Below are 18,360 nucleotides of genomic sequence, written 5' to 3'. Positions count from 1 at the left end.
GTTTCTGGCGAGGAAAAAGCTCAAGCCGGAAACGGTTTGAATGTCCCGTTTTGGAAGCGCGCGTGAAGCTTTTGGCGCCATCTTTGAAAAGGTCCATTTGGCTTATGAGTAGATTTTAGAGGGATATTGTTATTAATTTCAGTGTTAGTACTTTGTATGTATTTATGTTAAAGGCGAGTTAAAGCACATTATGAATTTGGTTAATTTTATATTATGGATAATTTTTAGTTAGAATATGATTATTATATCTATAACCCTGTATTTAGCTCTGGGAAGTGGGGGGGAAGGGGGCTGGTTTGGGGTGGGTGGGTTTTGGGGATGTATTGTAAAATCTTTTTTTGTAAAACTCTTTAATAAAAAAAAAGAAAAGGTCAAAGTGGCTGGCTCTTTAAACGTGACTTTTATTTGTACGTTTTCTCCCGGTATGCAGGTACTATTAAACAATTATGCCCCCGGTTAAGGAATGCTTATACATTCGAAGAACTTAAGAAGGTACGAAATAGGAAATATATTTTATGATTTAACTACTAGGAAGCTGTGGCACGTGGAAGCATCTGGGCGATTTTGGCCTGGGAAGTTAAGCCTTGGGGTCCACGCAGGATGGATTGATTGGCAGCCTGTTAAGCAATATCAAGACTAGATATCGGGGAGGAGGAGGAGGGGGGGAGACAGAAAAAAGTAATGCCAATAAATTTTTACCAAGAAAATTGGGTTTATGAAATATTTAAAGATTATCTAAAGTTTTCATCATTGGCAACCTTCAGTCTCGAGAGACTATGGTGTCATGCTCTGGAAAGAGGTCCTAAAGCAGCATCTGGTGTTGCTAAAAAGGCCAATTCGAGAGTGGCAGTCCCTTCCACACTGAGGGCAAATACAATCTGTCCCCTGTCCAGCCCCCAGATTTCGTTGGTTCCGGGACTGCCTCTGTGCCTTAGCCTGCCGCACAAGTGTCTCTTCGAATTGGAGAAGGCCATGCTGCGTCTTTAGCCTCCAGGCTGAATGATCAGAGGTGAAGTTTTCCCAGCTGTTAATGTCCATTCCCCAGGCCTTTAGATCCCTCTTGCAGATATCCTTATATCGCAGCTCTGGTCTCCCTCTGGGGTGCTTTCCCTGCACTAGTTCTCCACACAGGAGATCTAAAGTTTATCTTGCAATTATTACCAAAGGACGCACTAGAAGCGAGGGAATTTCATTGAATGAAATAATATATAAAATTAATCTTGCAGCGGAGAGAAAGTGAATCCTTTCCTATCTTAATAGATGGGGGGAAGAGTTTTCTATCAAATGACAAATAACTTACACGCTTAAGAGTTTTCGAGTGGGATGCTTTCTGAGACTTCAACTCCCAGAATTCTTAGCACTCCTGTTGGCTGGGGGTGTTCTGGGAGTCGAGGTTCACATACTATACTTGGAAGTTGACAGGTTGTAAAAGCTCTGCCTGATAGCATGGTATTCGTTTGATGCTGATGATGATTCAGTATATATCTCCTTTCTGCTAAGCACCCATCAAACAACACGTGCCTAGCTTAGGTCCTTGGGAAAGGCTAGATAGGTGGATAAAAATGCCAAATAAACATTTGGCTGGCTGTGCGACGAACCCTAATAAATGCCGCCCAGCTCTCAGTGGCTATGGACAGCTTACACAACCAAGCAAATAAATCAGAATAATATCAATAATGCATTAGAAAAACTCTGGCAAGCATGGTGAAACGAGGGATTTCAGTCTCCAGAATGAGCAAGGAAGGACTCCCAGGCCTGACCAGGCGATGGCAGCAAGAAGCTTAGAGCACGGTTTATCAACCTTGAAAACTTTAAATTGTGTGGAATTCTGGGAGTTGGAAGTCCACAAAGCCTCAAGTCGCCATGATTGATTAAATTGAAACACCGACTTAGCGGGCTTCTTGCTTCTCTTTGCTGCCACCTGCTGGACTTTAGAATATCTGCAAGCATAGCAACATTTTCCCTTAAGGACGGGCAGCGTTTTACTGTAGCAATTCGCTAGCGACTCCTGGCGGATACGGTTTAAATCGCCTGCTGGAAATTCTCAGCGAAGGTGCTACGTTTTAAAACGGGTGGCCTTGAGATTCCTCAACTTTCACGTGGGTATCCTGAGTTCCTGTCTCGCCTCATCTTTACAGAGGTTCGGCTGGTTGCCTGCCCTAAGTTCACAAATCCCGTGTAGCTTTCTCCCTTCTCTTCTAATATGGCCATATCTAGAATTGTCAGTCTCTCTTGGCCGCCATTCGGATTTTGACAACCCTCAGAATGTAAACATGACTGACTGACTGACTGAATGAATGAATGTAATATTTAAGCTGAATCCCCGGGTTTGGATAAACCAGGGGTAGGCAACCTCGGCTCTTTTATGACTCATGGACTTCAACTCCCAGAATTCCTGAGCCAGCCAAGCTGGCTCAGGAATTCTGGGAGTTGAAGTCCATGAGTCATAAAAGAGCCGAGGTTGCCTACCCCTGGGATAAACAATCGCACGCATGCGCACGAGGAAAAGCTCTCTTCTTCCCCCCCCCCCCCGCTTTTCGACGCCATCTTTGGGCCGGGCAATAAGGCGACCAATCGACGTTCTCAACTCCTCCCTCTCCCCGACGCCTTCCTTTGTTTCCCCGCCCTCCATCTTTGAAAAGGCAATGTGTGGGCGCTGGTCTCATGTCTTGTGAGGGCGGTCGGAGGAGGCGGAGTCTTGGGGGTGGGGAGGGGGAGGTGGCGGTTGTTGTTTAGAAGAGGAGGAGGAGGAGGAGGGGGCAGCATAAGTGTCCTGGGAAGGGTTAAAGGTGAGAGGTCAGGATTCCGGCTGCTGACACCCCCCCCCAAGGGGGCTGGGAGGAAACGGGTCTCCGGTGCTTAAGCGAAGGGGGGGGGAAAGAAAAGAAATAAGAGACAGGAGAAGGTAATATGCGTCCCCCCCCCCACCATCACCGCCGCTTCCTTTCGGAGCCCTGCTTGTGGGGGGGGGAGGGCTGGGGAGAGAAAGGGGGCGTCGCTTCTTCCTGTCTGTCTGTCGGTATGTGTCCCCCCCAAAAAAACCACTCCTTGCTTTTATTGCAGGGCTGTATCATTTGCTTCGGTGCCTCTTTTTTTGCCTCTTTCCCTCTGGGAAAAGGGGGCTTTCCTCCATGCACAGCCTTCTCTGCACCCCACGTCCCCCCACACCTGGTGCACGCTCTTTCCAAAGCAGTCTTGGGTCATCTGAACCCCACTTTCTGCCCTGCACACCGCCCGCCCCGTTGGTTGCTTGCCTCTTCTTGCAAGCTCCTGCTCTGGCTGCTTCTCTCCATGAAAGAACCACCCCTGTCCAGCTTCTTTGGCTCTTCCAGAAGATGCGCTGTGGCCTCTCTTGGTTTTCATACAAGGCTGTTTGTTCATCGTGGCTTCTTAACTTTTTTTTTTTTTAAACTCCTGGTCAATGCCAGGTGTTCTGAATTCAGGCCGTGGTTACTCGGCTAAGCTGAATTCCCTCTCTCCGAGGCAGAGCAGGTTTCTTGGCCTTCTGTCCATTCCTGATCTCTCATAAAAGTGCCCCAGGGCGAACTAGGGCAGTGACATTCAGCTGGTTAATTGGCTAGGCAAATTGACTACAGATATTTTACTGTTTGACTGGGCAAAAAATAGGCAGCAGAAGTTGTCTTTTTTTTTAAAGGCAGCGTGTGGATTTGAATGCCTGTTGCAGTGCGGTATTTGTGTCGCTTAGAAACAGGTGCTTGTTCCCTTCCTGTGAATATTTTCATGTTTTCATCAGCTCGGCTTTTTAACTATGGATGAGTTCTCTTCCACTGTGCGATGGTTTAACCTCGGGGTCCTTTTCGTTTTGTTTGCCTGCAGGATGACAGATATGGCAGATAATCATAAGGAAAATTGGGTAGCCCTGGTGGCTGCAGCGGAACAGTACCGGCGCCAAACGGGGAACGAAATTGTTTTGCTCACAGCCTTCCGGGCACCACCCCCTGGCAACTACAGCTATGCGCAGCATGGAAGTGGGGCTCTAGCAGATGCTGTTCAACGCTACCTCGAAGATATCGCAGTGGTTCACAAAACCACTGCTTTCACCTATGCTGCCCGCCCTCCCTCAACCCTTCGTCCACTTCCCCCACAAGGATCCTACTCCCAAAGTTACCCTCCTACTTATGCTCCAGATGAGCCTGCCCCACACAGGACGCCTACCTTCCAGGGGGGCTTGCCTCAGGCTTCAGGAGGCCAAGAACCTGAAGATGAAGATGATGAAGGGGACAGAAATACATTGACTGAACTGGAACAATCCGGTGGGAGAGACCCTCCTAGTGACACTACTGGTATGTATCTGGGTAACAAGTTTGCATTTGTAGCCTGTTTTTCTATAAATCGTTTCAAGTAGCCTGCAATAAGTATATAATTGTCAGATATCAACCCAGTAGACTGCTCACTCCAAAGCTTTACTTGAAAAGCCAGGCTTGGACAGCACTCTGGAAATTACAGGATGGAGGTAGAGACCTATGGCTTTTTTAATATCTATATCTATATATCTATATCTATACATATACATATATGTATATATGTATATATGTATAAATAAAGTTCTATAACAAAAGTCAACTTTTCCCAGTCAGGTGTTCTCCAGATGTGTCATACTTTAACTTCCAATACCTGCCAGCCAGCATCTGGGCTAGAAGGCCCAGGGAAGTTAAAATCCAACCATCAGATGGCTGAATGTAGAAGTCCGCAAATAAGTAAAGTTAAGAGTGTAATGGACTATATTTTAACTGGATCCATTAAGAAAAGCAACACATTGTGCCAAACCTTGACTTGCTTAAATATAGTTTTAGAACAAACACTGTAGACTTGTATAATAAGAAAAGTCACATTGAGTTGAGGCTCAGTGAGGTGCCTGAAGGCACTAGCTTCGCATCACATTTTTAGAAAGAATAAACACTAGGTACTAGTAGCACTTTTCCTATTGTTGCAGTTGTGACAAAACGCTCTGCTAAAGTGAGAAGGCACATCCCAAGATATTAGGTTTGACAGAACAGCGGGCAACAGTTTGAGAATGAAGTGAACACACGATTATGCACAGTCCCTTGCATTCCTCTCTCTCTCTCTCTCTCTCTCCCTTTTGGCCTTTATACTTTATTTTTCTGCTAAAAAGGGCTTGCAAATCAGCAGGCAAAAAGAGTTTTAACAGGGTGACTTTATTATAGCTTAAAAGGCCAATGAAAAGGAAGCAGAATAATAAATTGTTGGTGTGTCAGTCTGAAAGTGGGGAAAAATGAATTCGTATCATTTAAAAGTCCCCTGAAAAAGCAATAAAATCATTAATAAAAACAAAGAGCAATTTTATTTTGGGAACAAAATGGAACCCCGAGTGAATGAGTGTTTCAGAATTGGGATCCTCTGCCAAAAAAGGTCCCAAGTATTTACCTGCTGCAGCTTGGAGCCAAGTCTCAGCTGAAGATCTTGTTCATAGGTTGATATATAGGAGTATAACATTTCAAATTCGTTTTGTTTTGTTTTTTGAAAGATACAGGACAGCTATATTAAGGATGTGAATTTAGTCACAATAATGCATATCAGATGTAGATGTATTAAGTTACCTTTAGATAACAATTTTTCAGGTGCTGAGAAGCATTTCATGTAGCTTAATTTGAGAATCCTCAGAATTCTTAAAGGTATTTTGTTCATATTGTAGACAGAGATAAGAAGTCACTTGTGAGCACATGCCTGAAAAAGGAGATTGGATACTTTCATGGCTTCTAGTCTTAGCTACTGCATCTAGTGGATCTGTGTTGGGTGTGTCTTTTGTACCTTGCCCTCTGAACCTTTAGCCTCTCTTGCTGTGTATTTAATGCACACAACAGTCCTGAGTGAAGCCTGAAGATGTCTGCAGAAAGATTTTTTAGCTTCCAGGCTTAGGAGAACCCATTCGATACTAACTGGGGTTGTTGAGTTGTGTGAAGAGGCGTGTTGGCCTACAACTTGCAAAGTACATTGTCCTATATCTAGTAGGCTCCATTTTGAGCCACTGAATCTTATCTTGTGAAGCACAACTAATTTCCTGTAGGCTGTGGTCAGGTTTCAGTCTTCCTCATTGGCCTGAACGCTCTTTGCATCGCCAGAGGTGGAGGTCCTCCAGATGTGCTAGATGACAATGTGTTTTTTCATACACATGATTACAAGTAAATCTGGAGTACATAGAATAGGACGCTCTGAACCAAATACTGTGCTATGTGTCTCTGCCCTGACATATTCCTGCCTTCCCTCAGGAAAACAAATCTCGAGTATAGTGAACACTTGCCCAGAGATGTGTAAGATTATTTGAAGAGAAGTTTTTCCTCATGCTGTCGCATGTGTCGTGGTTTTAGTCTGTCCTCCTTTCAAGCCAACTTGGTTCCCTTCTACCATTTTTCCTGTAATGATTTATAGTTTACATTTCCTCCCATGTGAAGCACTCAAAAGACCAAAAGATCTTAAAATCTCATAAAAACAATTGCGAGAATCATTAAGAGAGCTGAATCTGAAAGGAAAAGTCTAGACCAGGGGTAGGCAACCTCGGCTCTTTTATGACTCGTGGACTTCAACTCCCAGAATTCCTGAGCCAGCATGGCTCAGCTTGGAAACCTCTCTCTTTCCCCTCAGCATGGCTGGCTCAGGAATTCTGGGAGTTGAAGTCCACGAGTCATAAAAGAGCCAAGGTTGCCTACCCCTGGTCTAGTCTAATGAAGAGAAGGACGAGGGGTGACATGATAGCAGTCTTCCAGTATCTCAGGGGATGCCCCAAAGAAGAGGGAGTCAAGCTAACCCCCAAAGTACCAGAAGGCAGGACAAAAAACAACGGATGGAAACTAATCAAGGATGGAAACTACTCAAGGAAACTAATCAACCTGGAATTAAGGAGAAGTTTGCTGACATTAAGAACAACCAACCAGTGGAACAGCTTGCCACTAGAAGCTGTGGGTGCTCCATCACTGGAGGGCTTTAAGAAGAAACTGGACAGCCATTTGTCTGAAATGGTATAGGGCAGAGGTAGGCAACCTTGGCTCTTTTATGACTTGTGGACTTCAATTCCCAGAATTCCTGAGCCACCCATGCTGAGGAGAAATGGAGAGGTTTCCATGCTGAGCCATGCTGGCTCAGGAATTCTGGGAGTTGAAGTCCACGAGTCATAAAAGAGCTGAGGTTGCCTACCCCTGGTCTAGACTCCTTTCATAAAGGTGGAAAGAGCAGGAGTGTAGAAGTGTGCATCCCAGAGTTTGGAAATAAGATAGAAGCCCCACGAATGGAGCTCGGAAAATGAGGGCCAGAGGGATGTCTTTAAGAAGGCCACTTCTCTTGACCTTAATATTCAAACAGAGGCCTGTAGCATTAGGAGTGCTTGAGATACTAAGGCCACAGCTTGTTTAAAAAAACAATCTTACTGCAATCGCTGTTGTTATCTTCATCACACTCCTCCGAGATAGACTAAAAGGCAATAGCTGATCTAAATAAGATTTGCAACTGAGGGAATGGATGGAACCATAGTCTCTCTAGAATTAGATCTAACAGTCCCGACTATAAAGTCATGCTGGTTTTGACTTGCTGGAAAAGTAGGTCATTAGTTATGCAAAGCTTAGCACCTTAAAATATTCCATTCCTCCTTCAGACCGTTCTGATCCTGGTTGTTCAGCAAGTAACTGTGGAGCAATCCAGAACAGCCAAAGTCCAGAGAAGGAACAAAACATTACTGCCTCAGAACATTAGATTGCGCACGTATCCATCACGTATGAAAAGCTATCTCCTCCCCGCTCTTCTAGTGTTTTAAGTTAGTAAAAAAGAATCTCTTTGGCTAAGCCTTTTTAACTATCAATTTTGATTTCATTGTTTTCATGTTTTCTGCTTCGTTGCAGCTTTATAAGCTGCATTGAGGCGTTATGTGGATAGTCCTCAACCTATGACCACAAGTTGGACCAGAATGTCTATGTTGTTAAGTGAATCACGCTTCTATTTATGACCTTTTTGCCATAGTTGCTCAGTGAATCTGGCTTCTCCCATTGACTTTGCTTGTCAGACGTTGGCTGGGAAGGTTGCAAACAGCAATCTCATGATCCCCGGACACTGCAATCATCATAAATGCCTATTACCAAGTGCTCAAATTTTGATCACATGACGATGGGGGATACTGTGACTGTTGTAAAAGTGAGTCCCAATCATAACTCATTTTTTTGGTGTCAAATGATTCCTAAATGAATGGTTGTAAGTCGAGAACTACTTCTATAAGCAGAAATATGTGCTATAACATTATTTGACATATCCCACCTTTATTTTATACATAATATAAAATACATTTTTATAGCATACGTAATTCACTCATCTCCCATTTTCCTCACCACAACAATCCTGTGAGGTGGGTTAAGCTGAAGAGATTGTCTGGCTCAAAGTCCTCCAGCTGGCTTCCATGCCTAAGGGAGGACTAGAACTCATGGCCTAACACTTTCTAGTTTAGTATCTTAGCCTCTGCATTACCTCAGCTCTCTGTAATATCCTACAGTGTGATATCTTTCTTTTAAAACTGACTTCTCATAGTTGAGATGCATTCCTTTCGGATGTCTTATTGTCATCTGCTGACATGAAAGGAGTCTGTGTGAATGGGAGGTCCACAAACTCATTTAATTGCAATAATGTGAACCTTAATCCACATTTATTAATGGAGGAGGCCTATTAAGCTACCATGGCAACTCCTTCACTGTGTACTTTTTTTTTCTCCATCCTTTCCTCCATCTCATATTGTTCTTGCCTCACCCGAGGGTTGACGTATACTTTCTGCCTTGCCTTCCTAGGAAATTTATAAATTAAAATAAAAAGTAGGCTTTTCAAGCAGCCATTGAAGTGTGCTTTGTTTCAGGTCCCTAGTCAGTTGCTGAAAACTTATTATATTGAGTATGATCGGTTCTAACTGGTCTTTGTTTCAAACACACACACACACACACACACACACCATCGCTTGTGCTGTATTTAGAAAACCTTGATGTTCGTGCAAGCTGGTTGATAGCTTCCAACTGTGATGGTATTATTTTTGTACACAAGGAATTAATTCTAAAAAAAAGGGTAGTATGAGAAAGGCAGCATTTCTATTCAGCTGCTGGGGGATAAAAAAAAATGATAATCAACATTTACATTGAGGGACAGGGGTGTAATGTGAGGGATCCTTGTACGGACAGCCACTGTCATTCTACATTTTAAGATAACAATCCATTTTTAGGTCTGTTTGTGATGGACGAAGATTCTCCAAGCCAAGATTATGAGCCTTTTTTTGATTCCGATGTGGAGAGCACTGACGGTGAGTGAAGTAGCACTGTGTAAGAGAGACAACACTCAACTCAGCTAATCCTTTGAGTTTTCCATCCTCTCTTCTCAGAATGATCCAAGTCTACTGGATTAGTCCAAACGTCCTGTAAATTTTTGGTTTCAGCTTCTTCCATGAAGTCCTCGTTTGTTGTAAGGATCTCCCTGACAAGCCTAGTCAGTTTCAATTACAAGTAGTCCTCAACGTCCGACCACAAATGAGCCCAAAATGTCTGTTGCCAAACGAAACCAGTTAAGTGAAATTTGACACATTTTATGACCTGTCTTGCCACAGATGTTAAGTGAAATCACTTAACAGTTGTTAAGGTACTATCACGGTTTTGTTCAACGGATCTGGCTGCCCCCACTGACTTTGTTTGTCAGAAGTTCGCAAAACATGATCCCATGGCCCTGGGATACTGCAGCCATCGTAAGTATGAGTCAGCTGCCAAGTGTCTGAATTTTGACCACGTGCCCATGGGGATGCTGCAGTGGTCATAAATGTGAAAAATGGTCATAAGGCCCTTTTTTTCAGAGCTGTTGTAACTTTGAATGATCACTAAACGAACTGTTGTTGTAAGGCAAGAACTACCTGTACTGTACCAAGCATAGTTTTAGTGGCTAAGAGAATAATAAAAAAACAACCCTCTCCAGCCATTCACTGGATGACTTTGGCTAGTCTAGCATACTTTACAAATTTGTTGAGAGAAGAGAAAGAAAAAGGGAACTGCTTTGTCTATTCCTTGGAGAAAGGATATCAATGTGAGGGATAATTAAACAGAGATCCGCCTAATGTGGGGCTATGTCATCTCTACCCAGTTGGCTCCCTTAATTGCTTGGTCTAATTAGTCTTTAACGAGACTGCTAGGCTTGTTCTCAACTTTTTTTCCTATTTATATTTAATGTCATTCTCCACAGTTTGTATATTACGAGTTATAACTCCTCGCTGTTTAAACATTTGACACTTTTGTAAACAATCTGTGTGTTATCGCTTGAGTTTTCAAAAACTCCAGAAGCTTGAATGCTTTGTGACAGCCATCTCCACTTTTAACGGTATTCAATCCAGCAACCAGGATTTCCTATCTTTGGCCATGCAAGCTGGGAATTCTGGGCACTGTACTGTATTTGCAGTGGGACTGGAAGGTGCCAGATTAAGGAAGGCTGCCATAAACGGAAAACTTTTATTAATTGACCATAGTGGTATTTGAAGCCCCGGGGAGATGCTTCATTTCATTTCTCTTTTCTAGATCTTCAGTTCTCTTTGGGATTGAAACTATATTACAGGATGAGAGGAAGTTTTAAATTACAGATTTAAAGTTGCTCTACTGATGAATCAATCTCTGGCTTCCTGGGATTTTCAGGAAACAGAATATGGAGAAGTTCTGAATGAGAATAGCCTTGGCCAGATCTAAAAATGAGCATTCCAGGTATTACTTGATAAAAAAAATATCTTCAAGAATGTATAAGCTATGTCAAAGATTAACACATGCTTGTACACACTTGGAAAGTTTTTGAATAAAGTTCAGAGAGAGATGGAGGATCTGTGGTAGCTTGTAGATAATTAGTGTGTAGCTAATCCCTTCTGCTGCTGCCCACTTTTGAAAAAGGCTTGTCATAAGAAAAAAGGAAGGCAACACGCGTGCACAACGACGCACTTGCCTGCAGCTTTGCATCTATTTGCAGGAATCCCCTTGAGCTTATCAAGGTCACACTGGCGTGATAAGAGAACCTCTTAGTAAATGAGTGTTTTGTGACTGGCCGGGAAAGTGCATCTGGCACACGCTGTCAAAATTCCAGATGTGCCTTTGTCCTAAAAAGTTGCCTACCTCTGGCTCTAAATGTTGAATCGAAACCCCCCTGTGGCTTCGGCCAAACGTGGCCAAAGATTAATGATTCTGGGAGTTGTAATTCAACAAAATGAAAGGGATTAATCATAACCAGGCCACTCCTGGTTTTAGATCATGCTTCGGATGCCTACAGCTCTGTTTCAAATGTTGCACAGTTGGTCTAAGCTTTTTTTTTCTCTCCCAACCCCCCCCCCTTTTTCTCAGATGGGAGTCTGAGTGAGGAGGCTCCAGGACAGACAGCTCCTCCACCCCTAAGCCACCAGTATGCCAAATCCCTCCCAGTCTCCGTGCCCATCTGGGGCTTTAAAGAGCAACGCCAAGAGATGCGATCTTCTGACGAAGAGAACAGTAAGGTGGGTCAAAGTGAGGATGGGGTCCTGGAGACCGTCCTCTGGGGATGCAGAAGGGCTGTTGAGACACTTCCTTTTTCCTTGGGCGTGACTGGAGCCTTGCCGACTTAAGTACAGGTGGTCCTTGAATTACAGCCATTCATTTAGTGATCGTTCAAAGTTACAACGGCACTGAAAAATATGTCTTGAACGACTGGTCCTCGCCCTTACGTTATAATGTCCACCCGCATTCCCATGGTTGGCGAACAAAATTCTGGCAACCAGCATGTATTTGCAGTGTCTCAGGGGGTCACGTGATCGCCATTTGCCGCTTTCCCAGCCAACTTCCCAACAAACGAAATCAGTGAAGAAAACTGGATTTGTTTAACAACCAAACCTGCTTCGCTTAATTGCAGTGAATTGCTTAACAAGCGTGGCTGGGGAGGGGGGAAGGGGAAAGCGGCGGGGGGGGGGCATAAATCAGGCACGGTTCATTTCACCACCACTTTGCTTCAGGGTGGAAATTCTGGTCCCAATTGTGGTCATAAGTCAAGGACTACCTGTAATAAAATCCCTGAGAGGGGGTTGTTTGTTGTGGCCGAGCCTGTCTCAAGTCTGAAAGTAGAGAACAAAATGCTTAATTCCGCATAAAAGCCTGATTAGATTCCAAGGTTGCTTTGAGGCAACCTTTTCCCAACCAGAGACTCGACTTCCTTGCTGGTCTTTTTCAGCCTGAGAAGACATGAGGGTGATGCCATCAAAGAAAGAAGAGTTCCCTCATTTTTTGGAAGTGATTGTGATTGGGGGCCTGAATAAATATATATTATGCTTTGGGGTGGGGTTGTAATGATCTCCTGATGTAGTGATACGTTTACAAATTTGAGTGACCATCTTGAGCATATTTTACATTTCTGGCCGCCACCTTTTAAGGAAGACTCGGAATTTGCAACGTGTTTAAAGGAGCCTGCTCAGGGACAACAATTACGTCTTTGAAGAGAGTCTGAAGGAGCTTTATGTATTTGTGCTTTAGAAAAAATGAGTGAGAGGAGAATTGATAAGATTTCCAAGAACCTGAAATAAGGTCTTGCAAAAAAAAAGGTGAAAAATCTGTTTTTCATCACCCGAAAGGATGGAACACAGGAAAATGCTCTCGGGTTACAGGAAGGCAGATCAGAGCAGATCGAATTGTGTAGAAGACTTTCTTACAGTAAGAGCAGTTCAAGCCAAATACCCAAACACGTTGTGGGTCCCTGCATTAGATGTGTTTAAAGAAAACGCAGGCAAAAGTTTGAAAGCCATGCTTTAATATGGGTTTCTGGACTGAGCAGAGCATTGGGCCCCGTCAAACTATTTTTCATAGTTTGGAATAGCAAATCGTAGAAATGCAACAGCCTAATGCAAAGTTTTCCAACCATGGCAATTTCCAAGTATGTGGACCTCAGCTCCAAGAATTCCACAGCCAGCATAGCCATTTCTGAGAATTCTGGGAGTTGAAGTCCACTCCTCTTCAATTTGGAAGGTTTGGAAACCCTGGTTTAAGGGCTGGCTCTTTGTCCACTTATCTTGACCATTCAGTTGTGCCTAGTTCAGTTGTGACTTTTGGCTTTATTTGTTCTTTCTCAATTATCCCTACACCGAGCGTCATTTACCCATAAACCACTTTGTTGTTGTTGTTAGTTGCGAAGTCGTGTCCGACCCATCGCGATCCTATGGATAATGTTCCTCCAGGCCTTCCTGTCCTCTACCATCTTCTGGCGTCCATTTAAGCTCACGCCTACTGCTTCAGTGACTTCATCCAGCCACCTCATTCTCTGTCGTCCCCTTCTATTGCCCTCAATCTTTCCCAGCATTAGGCTCTTCTACAGTGAGTCCTTCCTTCTCATTAGGTGGCCAAAGTATTTGAGTTTTAGCTTCAGGATCTGGCCTTCTAAAGAGCAGTCAGGGTTGATCTCCTCTAGGACTGACCGGTTTGATCGCCTTGCAGTCCAAGGGACTCGCAGGAGTCTTCTCCAGCACCATAGTTCAAAGGCTTCAATTCTTTGGCGCTCAGCCTTTCTTATGGTCCAGCTTTCACTGCCATACATTGCAACTGGGAAGACCATAGCCTTGACTATACGCACTTTTGTTGACAGGGTGATGTCTCTGCTTTTTAGTGTGCTGTCTAGATTTGCCATGGCTTTCCTCCCCTGGAGCAAGCGTCTTTTAATTTCTTGGCTACAGTCCCCATCTGCAGTGATCTTGGAGCCCAGGAAAATAAAATCTGTCACTACCTCCATTTCTTCCCCATCTATTTGCCAGGAATTGAGAGGGCCAGATGCCATGATCTTGGTTTTCTTAATGTTTAGTTTCAACCCAGGTTTTGCACTCTCCTTCTTCACTCGCAACAAGAGGCTCTTTAGTTCTTCTTCACTTTCTGCCATTAGAGTGGTATCATCTGCATATCTTAGGTTGTTGATGTTTCTTCCGGCAATCTTAATTCCAACTTTTGATTCATCTAGCCCTGCCTTTCTCATGATGTGCTCTGCATATAAGTTAAATAGGCAAGGTGACAGTATACAGCCTTGCCGGACTCCTTTCCCAATTTTGAACCAATCAGTCGTTCCGTGTCCAGTTCTCACTGTTGCTTCTTGGCCTGCATATAGGTTTCTCAAGAGACAAATAAGATGGTCTGGTATGCCCATCTCTTTAAGGACTTGCCACAGTTTGTTATGATCCACACAATCGAAGGCTTTAGCATAGTCAATGAAGCAGAAGTAGATGTTTTTCTGGAACTCTCTAGCTTTCTCCATGATCCAGTGTATGTTATCAATTTGATCTCTAGTTCCTCTGCCTCTTCAAAATCCTACCTGTACTTCTGGTAGTTCTCGATCCACATACTGCTGGAGTCTAGCTTGTAGAATTTTAAGCATAACTTTACTAACATGAGAAATGAGTGCAATGGTGCGATAGTTTGAACATTCTTTGGCACTGCCTTTCTTTGGAATTGGAATGTAAACTGATCTTTTCCAATCCTGTGGCCACTGTTGAGTTTTCCAAATTTGCTGGCAAATTGAGTGTAGCACTTTTACTGCATCGTCTTTTAAGATTTTGAATAGCTCAGCTGGAATATTATCACCACTAGCTTTGTTGTTGCTCAGCTTTTCTAAGGCCCACTTTACTTCACATTCTAGGATGTCTGGCTCGAGGTCAGTGACCACCTCATTGTGATTATCAGGGACATTAAGCTCATTCTTGTATAGTTCTTCTGTGTAATTTTGCCACCTCTTCTTAATTTCTTCTGCCTCTGTTAGGTCCCTGCCATTTTGGTCCTTTAACATGCCCATTTTTGCATGAAATGTTCCCTTCATCTCTCCAATTTTCTTGAAAAGATCTCTGGTCCTCCCTATTCTGTTGTTTTCTTCTATTTCTTTGCATTGTTCATTTAAGAAGGCATTCTTATCTCTTCTAGCTATTCTTTGGAATTCTGCATTTAATTGGGCATATCTTTCTTTTTCTCCCTTGCCTTTTGCTTCCCTCCTTTCCTCAGCTATTTGCAAAGCTTCCTCAGACAGCCATTTTGCTTTCTTGCATTTCTTTTTCTTTGGGATGGTTTTGGTTGCTACCTGTTGTACAATGTTGCGAACCTCTTAGGTAGGTATAGTGAGGAAAAGGGAAATCCTACACAGTTAGATACTTCAGAGGAAAAGACTTTACAAAAGGGGGGGGCTTCAGACCAGTTTCTGGAGAAAAATCAGAAGTGGCTTGCAGTTCTTTAATCACGTTAAAAACGTTTTCATCCCTTTGAGCAGGTAATGGAAAATGGTATATAGTCCTTGACTTACGATCACAGTTAAGATCAGGAGTCCCATCGCTAAGCAAGGCAATTAAATGACTCACACCCAATTTCACAACCTTTTGGGCCATGATCAAGCAAATCACTGCAATCGTTAGGAGAATCACACAATTGTTAAGAGAATCCAGCTTCCTCCAACGACTTTGTTCGCTGGAAGCCAACTGGGAAGGTCACAACTGGCAATCACATCACCCCAGGATGCTGCAACTATCTTAAATACATGCCCAGCATCCAAATTTTGATCATGTGACCTTGGGACAGCCGTAACTCTGAAAATCCAAGTCATAAGTCACCTTTTCAAAGCTGTTGTAACTTTGGATAGTCACTCAATGGATGGCTGTAAGTTGAGGACTACCTATAATGAGCATTTTGTGTAGAAAATCAGCTTTCCAGGTTGGTTCTTTTTGTCTTCTTAATTAAGAGTGTGAACCGGTATAGAAGAAAGTCCTCGACGTACGACTACAACTGAGCCCAACATTTCTGTGGCTTGAGATATTTGTTAAGTAAGTTTTGCCCCATTTTACGACCTTTCTTGCCGCAGTTGTTAAGCGAACCACTGCAATTGTGAAGTTAGCAACATAATTGTCAAGCGAATCTGACTTCTCCCATTGACTTTGCTGATCAGGAGGTCGCAAAAGGTCACGTGACCCCAGACACTGCAACCATCATAAATATGAATCAGTTGCCAAAGCGTCTGAATTTTGATCATGTGACCATGAGGACGCTGCGGTGGTTGTAAGTGTGAAAAAAAATGGTCGTAAGTCCCTTTTTCCCAGTGCTGCTGTACCTTCGGTCACTGAACGAACGGTTGTAAGTCGAGGATTATCTGTAACGGTGGAAGTCAGATTCATAGCGATAAGCTTCTCGCTATCAGTAACAGCAGGAACGGGGGGGGGGGTCAATAGAAGAAATTTGGAGATGCAGGAGGAAAAGCAAACCCGTTCTCCGTTTTCTCACTTCCCTTCCTCTTCGCAGCATTCGTCTCCTGACCTCGAGAAGATTGCCGCCAGCATGAGAGCTTTGGTGCTGCGGGTTTCGGACGGCACCGAGATGTTTGGGGATCTGCCTCGGCCACGCCTGAATACCAGTGACTTCCAGAAGCTGCAGCGGAAATATTAACAGATCCGGCCATTGCTCCTTCCGCCTCGGCGCCATTTTCCTCCGCTACCAAAAATCGGTAGACAGGGTTCAGAGCTCCCCCTCCAAGCCATACCGTTCAAATTCTGTCCTCCCCCTCCGGCCTTGGCTCCCACAAGCTTTAATTTAAAATGGGTAACCTCAGTTTCACACTACAGATGGGCTGGAGGGGTTAATTACCTCCTTTCCCCCTCCCCCCAACCGAGAAGCCTCGGCTTCTGTGATTTGAATGCTAACATCAGCGTTTCTCCACAACCTTGACAACTTTTAAGATGTGCGGCCTTCAACTTCCAGGATTCTGGCTGGGGAATTCTGAGAGTTGAAGGCCACACATCTTAAAAAAGTTGTCAAGCTCGTGGAGAAAGGCTGACTCGGCTCTTAACAGCTCTTCTGAGGGGGGCTTCTGACACACCTTGACGAAACACACGCACAAAGACAGGAACACTAGAGACACCCTGACAAAAGCAAGCTCGACCATCGTGCCCTGCCTCTGCCGCCCCCACCCATCCCCCATCAATCTTTCTGCAGCAAGTTCTTAGAAATTCTCCTCCGTCTTTCTTTTTTTCCTCCCCAGTTAAGTGTCTTAAAAAAAAGGATCCTTTGCACACAAACCGGGCTTGTGTATACTTTGGTTTAAATTAACTGTCCCTTTGGGGAACAGTGAGTGGAAGGAAGGGCCGGTGCCATTTTGCCGTTCTTTGTTCTCCTTTCTCCCCCATGTAAATCTCTCCCTGTTTTCAGGAGTACAATTTCAGGGTCCTTTTTATTCTTGGGGGGAGGTCGGCGCCAACGTTGCCCTTCCACCCTGTGGCGGGTGGGATGCGAAAGAGGGTCTAGGAGCTGCGTACAGCCTCGGACGGATCCCCCTCCACCCCAGCCTACTTTTGTATCAGATTTTCAAGAGCCATTTTTGGCCCGAAACCTTCTATTTTTGTCCAAAGATGATTGGTGAATTGGAAGAGAGATGATATTTTCTTTTTTCTCCTTCCTGCCAGCCTATAAGCCAATAATAATAATAATAATAAAAAGTTGTCTTTTACCAGCTCCTTTTGCTGTATTGTCTTTCTGAGTTTTTAGGGTAGAAATCAGCAGTGTTGGCTGGAGTTCTGAAGCACAAGTTAGAGAAAGTTAATTTAAATGAAAAGGGGGAAAAAACCCCACCAAGGAAGTCTCCGGAAAGTTAAAAGCATTGAAACTGCACTCCAGGTAATATAGTCCTGGACTTACATCGGTTCATTTAGTGACTGTTTTAAGTTACAACAGCACTGAGAAAACTTGACTTATGACCATTTTTCACACTAATGTCTGTTGCTGCGTCCCCATGCTCATGCGGTCAAAATTCAAATGCTTGACAACTGACTCATATTTATGACGGTTGCAGCGTCCCGGGGCCACGTGATCACATTTGCAACTTTCTGATGAGCAAAGTCAATGGGGAAGCCACTTAACAATTCTGTTACTAACTGAACAACTGCAGTGATTCACTTAACAACTGTGGCAAGAAAGGTCATAAAATGGGGTAAAAATCACTTAACTGTCTTGCTTAGCAATAGAAATTTTGGGCTCAATTGTCATAAGTCGAGGACTACTTGTAATTAGGAAAAGACAAGAGGGTGACTTCTTATAACTGCCTAAAATGGAAGGACTGCAACAGGAATATTGTTCCATGAAATACTGCCACTTTTCCCATCAATGTTCATTTGGAACATTGCTTTGCCATTAAATTCATTTTTGCTTTTGTCAAGGAAAATGGGACATGAATAATATGTATAATTCTTAAGAAGATTTTACTCGGCCAATCTCAAGTTTTTTAGTCAACCTCCCAGCCTTTTTAAAATACAGTTATAGGTGCAACTAAATAATAACACATACTACAAATAGACAACAGGTTCCAAATGCACTGTCTAAAAGA

At 43.6% G+C, this 18,360-nt stretch overlaps 1 protein-coding gene across 3 annotated transcripts; it reads left to right on the top strand.

Moving 5' to 3' along the window:
• The first annotated feature begins 2,741 nt into the window (after nucleotides 1–2,741).
• Nucleotides 2,742–17,492, top strand: LOC308677385 (proline-rich AKT1 substrate 1-like). Of its 3 annotated transcripts, XR_014028467.1 has the most exons (6): nucleotides 2,742–2,905; nucleotides 3,838–4,304; nucleotides 9,221–9,298; nucleotides 11,355–11,503; nucleotides 16,287–16,722; nucleotides 16,793–17,492. XR_014028467.1 is itself a non-coding variant. In XM_081343691.1 (5 exons), exons 2-5 carry the CDS (start codon nucleotides 3,839–3,841, stop codon nucleotides 16,428–16,430), a joined length of 837 nt encoding a protein of 278 aa, XP_081199817.1. In that variant the 5' UTR covers nucleotides 2,742–2,905; nucleotide 3,838; the 3' UTR covers nucleotides 16,431–17,492. The 3 variants fall into 3 exon arrangements, 2 of the variants coding, with proteins under 2 accessions (XP_081199817.1, XP_081199818.1); XM_081343691.1 differs by having other exon boundaries at nucleotides 16,287–17,492; XM_081343692.1 differs by lacking the exon at nucleotides 9,221–9,298 and having other exon boundaries at nucleotides 16,287–17,492.
• Nucleotides 17,493–18,360: the final 868 nt, after the last annotated feature.

Source organism: Vipera berus (genome assembly GCF_964194415.1).
Source record: "Vipera berus genome assembly, chromosome: Z".
Classification (NCBI taxonomy): domain Eukaryota; kingdom Metazoa; phylum Chordata; class Lepidosauria; order Squamata; family Viperidae; genus Vipera; species Vipera berus.
This window is presented reverse-complemented; position numbering and strand designations above follow the sequence as displayed.

Coding starts and splice junctions, on each gene's coding strand:
- LOC308677385 (XM_081343691.1), top strand. CDS start 3,839: ATGACAGATATGGCAGATAATCATAAGGAAAATTGGGTAGCCCTGGTG. Junction 4,305..9,220: donor CCCTCCTAGTGACACTACTG/GTATGTATCTGG, acceptor ATCCATTTTTAG/GTCTGTTTGTGATGGACGAA. Junction 9,299..11,354: donor CGATGTGGAGAGCACTGACG/GTGAGTGAAGTA, acceptor CCTTTTTCTCAG/ATGGGAGTCTGAGTGAGGAG.